The sequence below is a fragment of the Callithrix jacchus genome, chromosome 1 (genome assembly GCF_049354715.1).
Source record: "Callithrix jacchus isolate 240 chromosome 1, calJac240_pri, whole genome shotgun sequence".
Lineage (NCBI taxonomy): Eukaryota > Metazoa > Chordata > Mammalia > Primates > Cebidae > Callithrix > Callithrix jacchus.
Window position 1 is genome coordinate 213685950 of NC_133502.1, and position 13937 is coordinate 213699886.

Genomic DNA, 13937 nt, shown 5'->3' on the forward strand with positions numbered 1-13937 from the left:
GGATCACGAGGTCAAGAGATCGAGACCATCCTGGCGAACCAACTTGGTGAAACCCTGTCTACACTAAAAATACAAAAAAAATGGCTGGGCATGGTGGCGCATGCCTGTAGTCCCAGCTACTCAGAGGCTGAGGCAGGAGAATCGCTTGAACCTGGGAGGCAGAGATTCCAGTGAGCCAAGATTGCGCCACTACACTCCAGCCAGGCAACATAGTGAGACTCCATCTCAAAAGAAAAGAAAATTAGCTGGGCATGGTGGTGGGTGTCTGTAATCCCAGCTACTCAGGAGGCTGAGGCAGGAGAATCCCTTGAACCCGGGAGGCAGATGTTGCAGTGAGCCAGGATCACACCATTGCAATCCAACCTGGGGGACACAGTGAGACTAGGCCTCGAAATCCTTGGATAGCGTGAGAATCAAAGGATAAAAGGATATGAAAATGCTTTGAGGCCAGGTGACATGACTCACACCTATAATCCTAGCACTTTTGGAGGCCAAGGAGGGTGGACTGCCTGAGCTGAGGAGTTCGAGACCAGCCTGGGCAACATGGCAAAACCCTATCTCTGTTAAAAATACAAAACTTAGCTGGGTGTGATGGTGGGCACCTGTAATCCCAGCTACTCAGGAAGCTGAGGTAGGAGAATCCCTTCAGCTTAGGAGGCAGAGATTGCAGTGTTGAGATCTCGCTACCGCCCTCCAGCCTGGGTGACAGAGCAGGATTCCATCAAAAAAACAAAACAAAACAAAAAGCCAAAAAAAAAAAAAAAAAACAGGGCATGGTAGCTCATGCTGTAATCCCAGCACTTTGGGAGGCAGAGGTGGGCAGATAACCTGAGGTCAGGAGTTTGAGACACGCCTGACCAACATGGAGAAACCCTGTCTCTATTAAAAATACAAAATTAACCAGGCATGGTTGCATGCCTATAATCCCAGCTACTCGGGAGGCTGAGGCAGGAGAATTGCTTGAACCAGAGAGGCGGAGGTTGTGGTGAGCTGAGATGGAGCCATTGCACTCCAGCCTGGGCAAAAACCTCGAAATGCCGTCTGAAAAAACAAAAACAAACCAAAAAACACGCTTTGAGAGAAAAAGAGGGTGTGGTCTGTAACTCATTTTGTGAAGCTGTACCCTCACCTTGATACCCAAACCAGACAAAGACACAAGAAGAAAGGAAAGTTTTGGGCCAGACTCACTCATTAACAAGGTCTCAAAGATCCTAAAAAGTCTTAGCGAACAGAAACCAACGACAAAAAAAGGAAACGTCGAATTCAATTCAACAAACGTTTGAGCACCCACAAAGTGTCAGGTACTGTTCAGGGCATGGGGGCACTGTGCTAAGTAAAACTGATGGGAATCCTGGCTGTGATGAAGCTTAAAACTGGGAGGAGGTGAAAGAAAACCAGAAAATACAGATGCCATGTGTTTCACAGGTGCAGAATACAAGGCGAACACTTGAGAAAGAAATAATTTCTCAAGGCAACATTAAATCAACCTCCATCTCTACTGAACGTCCTAAACAACAACAGCGCCGCAGCGGCAAGGACTTGCCTTCCTTCTTAGGGTCATCCACGTTCGCGTCCCCTACCCGGCAGGTTGAAGGCTCATCGCGGCCGCCGCCTCCTTCCATGGAGAGAGCTGTCAGAAGTCACTGCAGGGTGAAAGGGGACCAGAAGGTGAGCGCGTGTCAGGGCCCAGGGCTCCTGGTTCCTTCAGCCTTCGGCTCACAGGGGCAGAGAGAACTAAAGGTCGTGGCCAGGTCCGGGAGAGGCGGTGCGGGGTCGCTCTGAAATAATCGCATCCCAGGGGACCCCAGGGGCCGAGTGCCGCCAGGCCCGGAGTCAGCCCGAGCGCTATCGGACGAGATAACGGAATTCTCGGCTTCTGGGCCAGAGTGTTGGGGGCTCTGGTTGCGCGGGGGGGCAGCCCTGGACCTCCCTACATCCCAGACCTTGGTGCGAGGCGCCACGGTAACCCCGGCTCGAGCCCAGGCCCGGCTCCCGGTGGCACGCGGCCCCTCCCCGTGCCGAGAACGTCTGTACCGCGGGCACCTGGCCCACCCAACACCCTTCGCCCCCGCCCCCGACCCCGACCCCCTTACCTAGAGCCGCGACGACGCAGGACGCGCCTCCGGTACGGATTTAAACGCGGCGCCGAACGACGCGGGCTGCCGATTGGTGGGTTTGAAAAGGGCTCCGTGAGGCGGTGGGCCCGATGCATCCTGGGGATTGTAGTCGGGACGCCGGTAAGAAACACCCCGCGCGCATGCGAACTGCTTCAACGCAGTGATTGGCTCCGCACGGCGCGGGGGGGGGGGCGCTCCCACCCGGAAGAGCGCCTGACCTGGTCGCCTAGTGTCTCTTCGCCGTCCGCATCAGCCGGAACCACGTAGGGCAGCTCTTCGTGTAAGGAGAAAGTTAAAACTGCCACTTAAGGGTGTCGATGGGAAGAACTAAACCAAGTAGGCTCACCCACCTTCTGCGAAGCCGCGCGCGCCAGCTTTTACTAACACAGTAGTGAAAAGGCGCGGTCCCTGCCCGGGGGCGCGCACGGTTGCGCCGGGTGACTCAGGGACCAGGAGACTCATGGCCCGAGCTGCACAGTCTGTGCGGTCGGAGGAGAACCGTTGCCCTTCACGGGCTTCCCCAACCGCCAAGGCCTGAGGACGGCCGAGGGCGAGGCGAGAGCCTGTCCTGGGCTTTACAGGCCAGCTGGGGAGCTGCGGTGGAGGAGAGAGGCCCCCGGTGATGGAGCCTGCCTTGCGGAGTGCATATGCTGGGGAGGGGTGGGACGCAAATAGGACATCCCTGACCTGAGCCATAGAGACGCAAGGACAGGACTGGCCGACGGGTCAGTGGGCGGCAACTTGAGACTGACCTCGCTTTGCCAGCCAACCAGGTGTAATACCCAACTCGGGGGCTTGAGGATGGAATGAGGGGCTCCACCCAGGGCACAGCGTCACTAAGTGGGAGCTTTGATTATCCAGGACTGATGGATGGAGGAGGGTGCAGGAAGAGGGGCCTGGGATGACGCGCCGGGGAAAGGACGGAACTCCGGAGAGCACCATTTTCAGGGAGGAAGATAAGCTGTTTATTTGGGCACGTTCGGTGGAGAGCTGTCTAGGAAGCAGCCACCGGGGCCCCAGGGCAGAGGCCTTGCAGGCTGGCTGGAGCCACTTCCGGGTCCCATGTCCCTGGTTTTCCATCATCCACACCAATCACTCCATGTTGCTGTGCTCCTTCACCAGAAGACCCTGGGATCATAAAGGGCAGGCCAGCCCAGCCCAGCCCAGCCCTCACTCATCAGTCTCCCTAGCCCAGCACAGGGCAGCAGGCAGGGGCTGAGCGTGCTGGGGTAGGCGGGTGTGATCAAACAGCTTGGAAAGAGTTTGGCCTGCTCATCGCATTCGCCTCTCGGCTCGTCCTGGGGATGTCTGCTGGGAGAGTGGCAGAGGGATCCCCAACATCCACTCCTGATACTCCTCCCGGTATCATGTCAGCACATAGTAGGTGTGGCCTATCTACACAAAGTCATTTCTACCTTCCCCCAGTAGGATATGCCGTAGTTTGGATGTTTGTCCCCTCCAAATCTCATGTTGAAACGCGATCCCAGTGTTGGAAGTGGGGCTTGTGGGAAGTCATTGATCAGGAGGGCAGATCCCTCATGCATGGCTTAGCACCATCCCCTTGGTGACGAATGAGTTCTTGTTAGTTCACATAGATCTGGTTATTTCAGTTAAGAGTCTGAGGCCTCCCCTTCTCTCTCTCACTCCTGCTCTGTGATACACTGGCTCCCCAACACCTTCTGTCTTAAGCTTCCTGAGGTTGCACCAGAAGCAGATGCCTGCAACATGCTTCCTGAAAAGCCGGGGGAACTGTGAGGCAATTAAACCTCTTTATAAACAACCTAGCCTCAGGTATTTCTTCAGAGTAATGCAAGCAGGCTTCATACAGAGTTCAGCTCCATTTAGGTATGCATTCATTCACCAGCTTCCACTGACAGCTACTCAGTGCAGGCCGTTTGCCGGGTGATGCTGAGGACAGATGCTGCTGTCTCTGACCTGGGGAGGCCACGGCAAGGGTGCAGTAGCAAGGGCAGGTGCCAAGGGCTGAGGGGCACAGAGGCAACACCCTCGCCAGCCTGCAGCGGGAGTTGGGGGGTAGAAGGCTTCCTGGAGGAGGAACCAGGGTTCCCAATTACACAGCCGAGTCACATCTTGCTCAGAACCAGGAGAGGGGAGGGACTTAGGATGTCCCTTAGGACGTATCCCTAGCTCCTGACTAGATGCCCCACCTACTTAAAGTTTTCCTTCTTGAGACAGTCTTGCTCTATCACCCAGGCTGGACTGCATTGGCTCGATCTTGGCTCACTGCAACTGCTGCCTCCCAGGTTCAAGTGATTCTCCTGCCTCAGCCTCCTGAGTAGCTGGGATTACAGATACACACCACCACGCCTGGTGAATTTTTGTATATTTAGTAGAGATGGGGTGTCACCATGTTGGCCAGGCTGGTCTCGAACTCCTGACCTCAGGGGACCCACCCGCCTCAGCCTCCCAAAGTGTGTTACAGGCCTGAGCTGCCGCGCCCCACCTACCTCTTCAAGGAGAAGCTGTCTCCCCAGGACCCAACCCCAGGCCTGGAGCATAGATGCTCAAAGACTTAGAGGAACCGATTAATTCATTTTAATCCCTGAATTACTCCTGGGCTCCAGCAAACTGTGGGCAATCAATAGATTTGGAGGTTTCCTCTCCCTTCTAGGAAGTCTGCCTGCTTCCTGCCCTGATGAATCCCTCCCTAAGTTCAGCACAAACTGAAGGAACTTGAAAAACATCTGTGCACTGGGACCACTCCTCACAGAAAGGCTGAAAGCAGACAACTGAGTTGGCAGCACATTCAGGAGGGCGCTCAGTGGGGAAGCAGGAGCCGTTCCAAGCTTGTCACAGCCACACATCACAGCATTTTGGGTGCCGCCACAACAGAGCAGCCCCGAGCTCAACCTTCGCACTTCAGAAGTGTGTTTATGATTAAAACAGTGGACATGAAGCCCTCCAATGATGTGCAGTTTAAAGAGAAACTGGTCCAAGCAGTAACACAGTCCCCGCCAGGGGCCCGAAGACTCGCCCCAGAGACAGAGGACCCCATGTGCGCGTTCATCCACAAGGAGGGCTTGCAGCAGCAGGGGGCTGAGGCCAAAGGCAGCAGGCGGGCCACTAGGTCCCCTACCCTTGGTACCCTCACCTGAAACATGGGACAGCAACACAGCGAGACGACAGAACCTGTCTAGAATATATGGAAAAGTAAATGAAAAGGTCCATCCCAAGGGTAGCCTGGTGGGGAGGGGGACAGATGGTGGGGGGGAGCTGCCTCGGGAAGACTCGTCCCAGCAGAATCAGCCCCCACCCCTGCCCTGAACCACCAGGCAGTAGACACATTCCCCCGGGGAAATAGAATTTGTAAGGCAGGTGGAGAGAGCAGCACCTACACTGGCTGTGACTGCTAAAAAGACATGCTGGCCCTTCTCGAGGACTGCAAGAAGATTCAGTATCACATTTAAAATTAACCTTTGACCCCTTTCCTGTAAAACTAAAGATCACCCTCTAACAGCCCTAACAAACAGACTCTGGCCGTCTCCCCTCCCTAAGCCGATGGAGCAGCTAACTGGACGCCAGCGAGGCCATTGCTGAGGTTCTGCAGGGTGGAGGCGGCCAGGCTGGCTCGCTACATGAGGTGGACGGAAGTCGCCTTGCGGATGAGCCGCTCGGTCAGAGGTGAGTTGGGCTTCAAGGCATCACGCTCCATCAGAAGGCTCCTGCAGAAACAGATGCAGAGGTTCTGTTACAGAACCTTCTAGAGGGATGTGGGGCCTGGTGGTCCCTTGGTCCCAAGGCAGAACACAGGCAGGCTGGGTTGCTGCACTGAGGGAATAGCAAGGCCAAGGACCAGGGGCAGGAGGCCTGGCCTCAGTTTGGGGAGAGGTGAGGATGGGAGGGCATGGACCTCCAGAGCGGGAAGCTACTCCAACGAGGGGGCAGAACAAGTGTGAAGGGGAAAACCCAAGTTTGAACAAAGGAAGCCCAGGTATGGTTTGAGGTAAAGACCCAGCTGTGGACTGAATGTCTGTGTCCAGGCTAAATGTATACGTTGAAGCCCAAAAGCCCAAGGTAATGGTATTGAGAGCAGGGCCTCTTGGACGTGATTAAGTCATGAGGGTGGGGCCCTCCTGAATGGGATTAGTGCCCTTATAAGAAGAGATGGGTGTGGTGGCTCATGTAATCCCAGCACTGTGAGGGGCTGAAGCAGGAGGAACCCTTGAGCCCAGGAGTTTGAGTTTAGTAAACTGTGATCACACCACTGCATTCCAACCTGGGTGACAGAGACCTTGACTCTAAAAATGTTAAAAAATTAAAAAAGAAGAGACCTGAAAGAACTAGCACTCAAAAGAAAGGTCATGTGAGGACACAGCAAGAGCAGCTGTCCACAAGCCAGGAAGAGAGGCCTCACCAGAAACTGAGCCTGCCAGGCCTCTGTCCTGGCCATTTCGGCCTCCAGAACCGTGAGACAAGGCATGCCAACTGTGCAAGCCACCCAGTCTATGGCACTTTTTTTTGAGATGGAGTCTTGCTGTCGCCCAGGCTGGAGTTCAATGGTGTGATCTCAGCTCACTGCAACCTGCACCTCCCAGGTTCAAACAACTCTCCGGCCTCAGCCTCCTGATTAGCTGGGATTACAGGTACCCACCACCACGCCCAGCTAATTTTTTGTATTTTTTAATAGAGACGGGGTTTCAGCATGTTGGCCAGGCTGGTCTTGAACTCCTGACCTTAGGCGATCCACCTGCCTCGGCCTCCCAAAGTGCTGGGATTACAGGCATGAGCCACCATGCCCGGCCCATCTGTGGCACTTTTTAAATAGCCCTAAGACAGCCCCCACACACCTGACAACCGTGGTTCTGTAGGGCGTCAGTGGTGTGTAGGGGCTGGGGCCTGGCACTCAATGTGGGGGCTCGAAGATCCCTTCTCAAGACTGGCGTGGAGGGTTTCCCACCTTGGGGGCTGATGAGCTATGCTGATGGCCCCAGGGATGCTGCCTAGTGGCAGGATGGGACTTGGAGAGAAGACATCCCCAACACCTCCCACCACAGTCAGCTCCCTGTGCAGCCTGCTGTCCCTCCCATCCTCCCCCACGGTACCACAGGGGGGCCCATCAGCACGGCCGCACTGCCCCCCAGATGCTCACCCCAGCTCCACCCTCAGCCGTCCTGTCCACACAGCCACTTTCCCACTGCTGCTGCCAGAGGCGCCACCTCCCAGCCACACTGCAGCCTGGAGCTCCCCAAGGGGCTTGACCAGTAACACACATGCATGGTTTTGTCTATGGCCATGGAAGGGCAGAGCGGGCAGCATGTGTCCAAGACGTTTTCCAGTTTCAGGCAGTTCAAGGGCTGTAAGCCAGACCCATTTCGCCAGCACCACGGAGGCTGCACGGCTCACTGTGGGAGCCCCGCCTGGGGGAGCTGCGCTGCTGCACCTGTGCCTAAGCCACTGGGCTTGTCACCAGCCAAGGGCCGCCTGTGGCCCCAGGCTGCCACCTGCTCTCACAGCACACCCTCCCCACCAGGCACCCACGGCCCCTCTATTCTTCCTTTCCCCTATGTCTGAGGGTCCCGGGGGACCTGGGCAAGGAGAAGTGTCACAGTCTCCCCTCAGGTGCACAGGGGCTATGCAGCTGCTGGCTGAGAGCTCAGCTGCCTGACTGGAGGGAGGCACGCCGGGCCACGGAAGTATCAAGGCTGCTGGCAATGGGGGGACTCCTGAGGGCTCCCCCGGCACTCTCACCAGGTAGCTATGCCACCACCCTCCTGACACACCCTCCAGCTATGCCACCCTCCTGACACACCCTCCAGCTATACCATCTGCCTGACACACCCACCCTCCAGCTATGCCACCCTCCTGACACACCCTCCAGCTATGCCACCCTCCTGACACACCCTCCGGCTATGCCACCCTCCTGACACACCCTCCAGCTATGCCACCCTCCTGACACACCCTCCAGCTATACCATCTACCTGACACACCCACCCTCCAGCTATGCCACCCTCCTGACACCCTCCAGCTATGCCACCCTCCTGACACCCTCCAGCTATGCCACCCTCCTGACACACCCTCCGGCTATGCCACCCTCCTGACACACCCTCCGGCTATGCCACCCTCCTGACACACCCTCCGGCTATGCCACCCTCCTGACACACCCTCCGGCTATGCCACCCTCCTGACACACCCTCCAGCTATACCATCTACCTGACACACCCACCTTCCAGCTATGCCACCCTCCTGACACACGCTCCAGCTATGCCACCCTCCTGACACACCCACCTTCCAGCTATGCCACCCTCCTGACATACCCTCCAGCTATGCCACCCTCCTGACACACCCTCCTGCTATGCCACCCTCCTGACACACCCACCTTCCAGCTATGCCACCCTCCTGACACACCCTCCAGCTATGCCACCCTCCTGACACACCCTCCAGCTATGCCACCCTCCTGACACACCCTCCGGCTATGCCACCCTCCTGACACACCCACCCTCCAGCTATGCCACCCTCCTGACACACCCACCCTCCAGCTATGCCATCTGCCTGACACACTCACCCTCCAGCTATGCCACCCTCCTGACACACCCACCCTCCAGCTATGCCACCCTCCTGACACACCCTCCGGCTATGCTACCCTCCTGACACACCCACCCTCCAGCTATGCTACCCTCCTGACACACCCACCCTCCAGCTATGCCATCTGCCTGACACACCCACCCTCCAGCTATGCTACCCTCCTGACACACCCACCCTCCAGCTATGCCATCTGCCTGACACACCCACCCTCCAGCTATGCCACCCTCCTGACACACTTACCCTCCAGCTATGCCACCCTGACACACCCACCCTCTAGCTATGCCACCCTGACACACCCACCCTCCAGCTATGCCACCCTCCTGACACACTTACCCTCCAGCTATGCCACCCTGACACACCCACCCTCCAGCTATGCCACCCTGACACACCCACCCTCCAGCTATGCCACCCTCGACACACTTACCCTCCAGCTATGCCACCCTGACACACCCACCCTCCAGCTATGCCACCCTCCTGACACACCCACCCTCCAGCTATGCCACCCTCCTGACACACCCTCCAGCTATGCCACCCTCCTGACACACCCACCCTCCAGCTATGCCACCCTCCTGACACACCCACCCTCCAGCTATGCCACCCTCCTGACACACCCACCCTCCAGCTATGCCACCCTCCTGACACACCCACCCTCCAGCTATGCCACCCTCCTGACACACCCACCCTCCAGCTATGCCACCCTCCTGACACACCCACCCTCCAGCTATGCCACCCTCCTGACACACCCACCCTCCAGCTATGCCACCCTCCTGACACACCCACCCTCCAGCTATGCCACCCTCCTGACACACCCACCCTCCAGCTATGCCACCCTCCTGACACACCCACCCTCCAGCTATGCCACCCTCCTGACACACCCACCCTCCAGCTATGCCACCCTCCTGACACACCCACCCTCCGGCTATGCTACCCTCCTGACACACCCACCCTCCAGCTATGCCACCCTGACACACCCACCCTCCAGCTATGCCACCCTCCTGACACACCCACCCTCCAGCTATGCCACCCTCCTGACACACCCACCCTCCAGCTATGCCACCCTCCTCCGAGCCCCTGGCTTGGCCCTGGCTAAACCCACTGGGCTTTCAGATGTGCCCTCAGCTGCCACTCCCTCAGTGCACATTTACCTGTGTCTGGGTCTGACCGCTCCCTGTCGCTCACCCCACTACAGATGCGCTCCCGGTAGGTAGTGCCTGCTGTGCCTGCTCACTGCTGCCTCTTGGCACCCAGGCAGGCAGGAGAAATGAGCTGAGGTCTAACTGAGCATTAGGTAAAGGGTGTTCCAAGTGGTGGGCATGCACATGCAAAGGCCCAGGGGCCTAAAAAAGCAGGACGTATTTGTGTAACTGGGTAGCTTGACATGGCTGAAAGGGAACGGGCTGGGGAGGGTGGAGGTTGGGCCTGGCTCCCCTTGGTCAGGTTGAGCCCGCTAACAAAGGAGACCCAAATTCCCCACAGCCTTCTGACTTCACGGCCTCAGAAGCAGGAGCATCTCAGGCTGAGGGCGGCGGGGCCTCCAGGCGCTCCCGAGGTCTGTTGGAGGGGCCAGGAGCTCACCTGGCCACGTTCTTATGGACACTGGAGGTGCAGTTTAAGGCGGCGTGAATCAGCAGCTGGTTGAAGACATCTCTCTGAAATGTCAATTGGGCATGTGAGACTCCTGTAACTCGGGAAGGGGGAGGTGAGCTTCTGCCCGTCGTGGGTTGCCTGCTCTCCAGGGGGACAGGGGGGTTGCTGCCACACCCTTGATGACAAACTTATAGCATGGGAGCATAAGAGACACAATCACACTCAGATTGTGGGCACCAACACTACGGGAGAGACTTGGGGGCTGCTGGCACCCAGACTCCCTGGCTCAGGCCCTGGGCACCCTGACTGGCAGGTGTTGGCTCACCTGGGCATTGCTGCCACCGAGCTGGACGATCCGGTAGCGGATGGGCAGGAGCAGCTCCAGGACGCGGTCAGAATTCCCAGCCTCAGCCTCCACCAGGGCCTGGCACAGGGGCAGCCCCACATCTCGGGCCAGGAGGTGCTGGCAGTTCTCCCCTGGGGATCTGCAACCCGAGACAGCGCCCTCAGCTGCCTGCCCACCACAAAACACCCGGGAGGGGCAGGGCCATTTCTTCCTCAACGAGGTGTCCCCGGCCAGGTGGGGCAGCCCATCGAGGGGATGGGACAGGGTTGTTAAAGGTTATTAAACAAAGCCTCTGGCTGCTTTGAGCTCACACCTAGGTTGGAGTTCGCCCGTCTCCAGCTACCTGGTCCTCCACCTTCTGGCTGCTCTGAGCTCACACCTAGGTTGGAGTTCGCCCGTCTCCAGCTACCTGGTCCTCCACCTTCTGGCTGCTCTGAGCTCACACCTAGGTTGGAGTTCGCCCGTCTCCAGCTACCTGGTCCTCCACCTTCTGGCTGCTCTGAGCTCACACCTAGGTTGGAGTTCGCCCGTCTCCAGCTACCTGGTCCTCCACCTTCTGGCTGCTCTGAGCTCACACCTAGGTTGGAGTTCGCCCGTTTCCAGCTACCTGGTCCTCCACCTTCTGGCTGCTCTGAGCTCACACCTAGGTTGGAGTTCACCCGTTTCCAGCTACCTTTTGGCCTCACTTGGCTCATCTGTGAAGCAGGCATAACAATGCCAGTCTAGGCCAGGTGAGGTGGCTCACACCTGTAAGCCCAGCACTTTGGGAGGTCGGGGCGGGCGGATCACAAGGTCAGATCGAGACCATCCTGGCTAACACAGTGAAAGTCTGTCTCTATTAAAAACACAAAAAATTAGCAGGGCATGGTGGCATGTGCCTGTAGTCTCAGCTACTTGGGAGGCTGAGGCAGGAGAATTGCTTGAACCCAAGAGGCTGAGGTTGCAGTGAGCTGAGATCACGCCACTGCACTACAGCCTGTATGACAGGGCAAGACTCTGTCTCAGAAAAAAAAAAAAAATGCCAGTCTAACAGAACTGTCCGGATTGCTGACAATAAAGGCAAAAGCCTGGCACCGCGACTCAAGGTGATCACCACCCCGGGAAGGGAAGAAGCCTGGCACCGCGACTCAAGGTGATCACCACCCCGGGAAGGGAAGAAGCCTGGCACCGCAACTCAAGGTGATCACCACCCCGGGAAGGGAAGGAGCCTGGCACCGCAACTCAAGGTGATCACCACCCCAGGAAGGGAAGAAGCCTGGCACCGCAACTCAAGGTGATCACCACCCCGGGAAGGGAAGAAGCCTGGCACCGCGACTCAAGGTGATCACCACCCCGGGAAGGGAATCAGCAAGGCAGCCTCGGTCTCCCAGGCCAGCCCTCCCCAGCCCTTAGCAGGCACCATCCCTGATTTAGATGGGGAAACTGAGGCTCAGAGCAGAGAAGCACCTCGTCCAGGACCTCACGGCTTGCCAGCAGCAGCTGTCTCTGGTTTCAGGGCTTCGCCGTGTCCTCTCCATAGGAGGCAGCCCTGTGACCCTGAGGACCTCTACCCATGCTGGGGAGGGAGGCAGCTGTGTGTTCTGGGGCAACCAGTTGTACAGCTGTGGGCCACACACCTGCGCGTGCACATGCCTCGGGGATCCACACTGGGGACGCACATCTACAGGGTACACACCTGGGAGCAGCCTCCATGGGCATCCCCTGAGCTGCACTCACAGGTGGGGCAGGCACTGAGCAGGGCTCAGCATGGCCCTAACACCCGGTCACCCTCTCAGCAGGGTGGGGACCCCCACCCCAAGAAGGTCCCCTCTGTATACTCGCTGGCATCCTGCAGGGTGGTCAGCAGCTCCTGTGTGGTCTGGGGGTCGTGTGCACCCAGGGACGCCATCAGGAAGTGTGCATCGTTGAACAGCAGGACGTGGTCTCGGCTGTGCTTCTGGGTCACTGGCAGGACATCCTGCCACCGCTGGCCCAAAGACACCCCTGAGGACATGGGGAGGAGACCCAGGGCCTGGTGTGAGGCTCTGGGCCATGTCCGGTACATGGGCCTTCTTCACAGCGTTTCCCTTGGAGGCCCTGATGACCCTGTCCCAGGTGAGAGGGTGGGTAGGTGGGCAGGGCCATGGGCAGCATCTGGCCTTGTGCACAGGCCTGTGTTAGGACTTGTCTAATTGTAGAGGTCACAGATGCATAAGTAGGAAGCACATTTTTAAAAGTGTCAAAGGTTATTAAACAAAGCCTCTGGCTGCTTTGACAAACCCCAAGCATCTTGGATCCTCCAGCTTCCCAGTGGATCCCTGGCCTTCCCACAGATCCCCCGGCCTCCCTGTGATCCACAAACCTCTCCACGGATCCCCCAACGTCCCCACAGATTTCCTGGCCTCCCCACACATCTTCTGGCCTCCCCGATGATCCCCCGACCTCCCCACGGCCCCCCCAGCCTCCCCAAGGCCCCCCCAGCCTCCCCAAGGCTGCCCCAGCCTCCCCATGGCTCCCCTGGCATCCCCAAGGCTGCCCCAGCCACCCCATAGCTCCCCCGACCTCCCCACACATTCCATGGCCTCCCCAAGGCTCCCCCAGCCTCCCCACACATCCCTGGTCTCCCCACAGATCCCCCCACTTCCCCACAGATCCTTCAACCTCCCCATGCTCCCTTGGTCTCCCCACACATCCCCTGGCCTCCTCACTTTTCTCTGGGTCTCCAGCCTCAGCCTGCTCTTCTCACAGGTGGGCTCCCTGGCTCCTACACCCCTCAGCCTGCTCTTGCCCCATCTGGCCACATCAAGCCCTGTGGCCACTCATCCTGCAGCAAGCTGCTGGCTTCTATGTCCTGGTGGCTTTGGATGGGCTGCTCTCTCTGAACGTAACTCTTGCCTTGTCTCTACCTAGCAAACCTCACACAGACTTCTGCGGCTCACATTTCACCTCCATTAGGAAGTCTTGCAGAATCTCTAGGAAGAGCCTGCCATACCCTCCCTCAGGTCCCCGAATTGCTCAGCCTAGGCCTGCAACCCCACTGTACTTGACCTAGGGCCTAGCCCAGGCCCCTGTGGTTCCAGGATGGCTGTGCTGAGCCTGAGGTACCCCAGGGGTTGGCTGGAGCCCTTGATAGTCCCCAGAGCTGTGGCTGATCCCTCCAGGCTACCTGCAGAGCAGAACAAGGCTGAGAAACCTGCCTACAGTCCCAGGGAGTTGAGAAACTCTCCCGTGTTCTAGAAAGGAGGTGGCATCAAGACAGGTGGCCAGGTGCCACCAGTGCCCCAAAGGCTTGGCAGGCCAGCCATGGGAACAGCACAGCAGGTGCCACCCTGGGTGCAGAGCTGGAGGCTTCCACACCAAGGAGT

At 58.0% G+C, this 13937-nt stretch overlaps 2 protein-coding genes across 11 annotated transcripts in view; both read right to left on the bottom strand.

The window, feature by feature from the left end:
* GTSE1 (G2 and S-phase expressed 1) overlaps positions 1 to 2154 on the bottom strand; it is a 35538-nt gene extending 33384 nt beyond the window's left edge. For 2 of the 3 annotated variants that reach the window (XM_078343473.1, XM_008980268.5), the window contains exons 1-2: positions 2094 to 2154; positions 1544 to 1643 (exon numbers count right to left, since the gene is read on the bottom strand). In XM_078343473.1, coding sequence (XP_078199599.1) covers positions 1544 to 1622 — 79 coding nt within the window. In that variant the 5' untranslated portion in view covers positions 1623 to 1643; positions 2094 to 2154. Of the gene's footprint in view, positions 1 to 1543; positions 1644 to 1943 lie in introns of all 3 variants that reach the window. The other variant, XM_035273105.3, reaches the window with a different exon arrangement.
* Positions 2155 to 4444: 2290 nt separating this feature from the next.
* Positions 4445 to 13937, bottom strand: part of TTC38 (tetratricopeptide repeat domain 38) — a 34592-nt gene continuing 25099 nt past the window's right edge. For 4 of the 8 annotated variants that reach the window (XM_078343498.1, XM_035273135.3, XM_035273120.3 and 1 more), the window contains exons 11-14: positions 12411 to 12576; positions 10573 to 10732; positions 10236 to 10309; positions 4445 to 5800 (exon numbers count right to left, since the gene is read on the bottom strand). In XM_078343498.1, coding sequence (XP_078199624.1) covers positions 5710 to 5800; positions 10236 to 10309; positions 10573 to 10732; positions 12411 to 12576 — 491 coding nt within the window. In that variant the 3' untranslated portion in view covers positions 4445 to 5709. Of the gene's footprint in view, positions 5801 to 10235; positions 10310 to 10572; positions 10733 to 12039; positions 12577 to 13937 lie in introns of all 8 variants that reach the window. The other 4 variants (XM_078343492.1, XM_035273126.3, XR_013524157.1 and 1 more) reach the window with 2 other exon arrangements.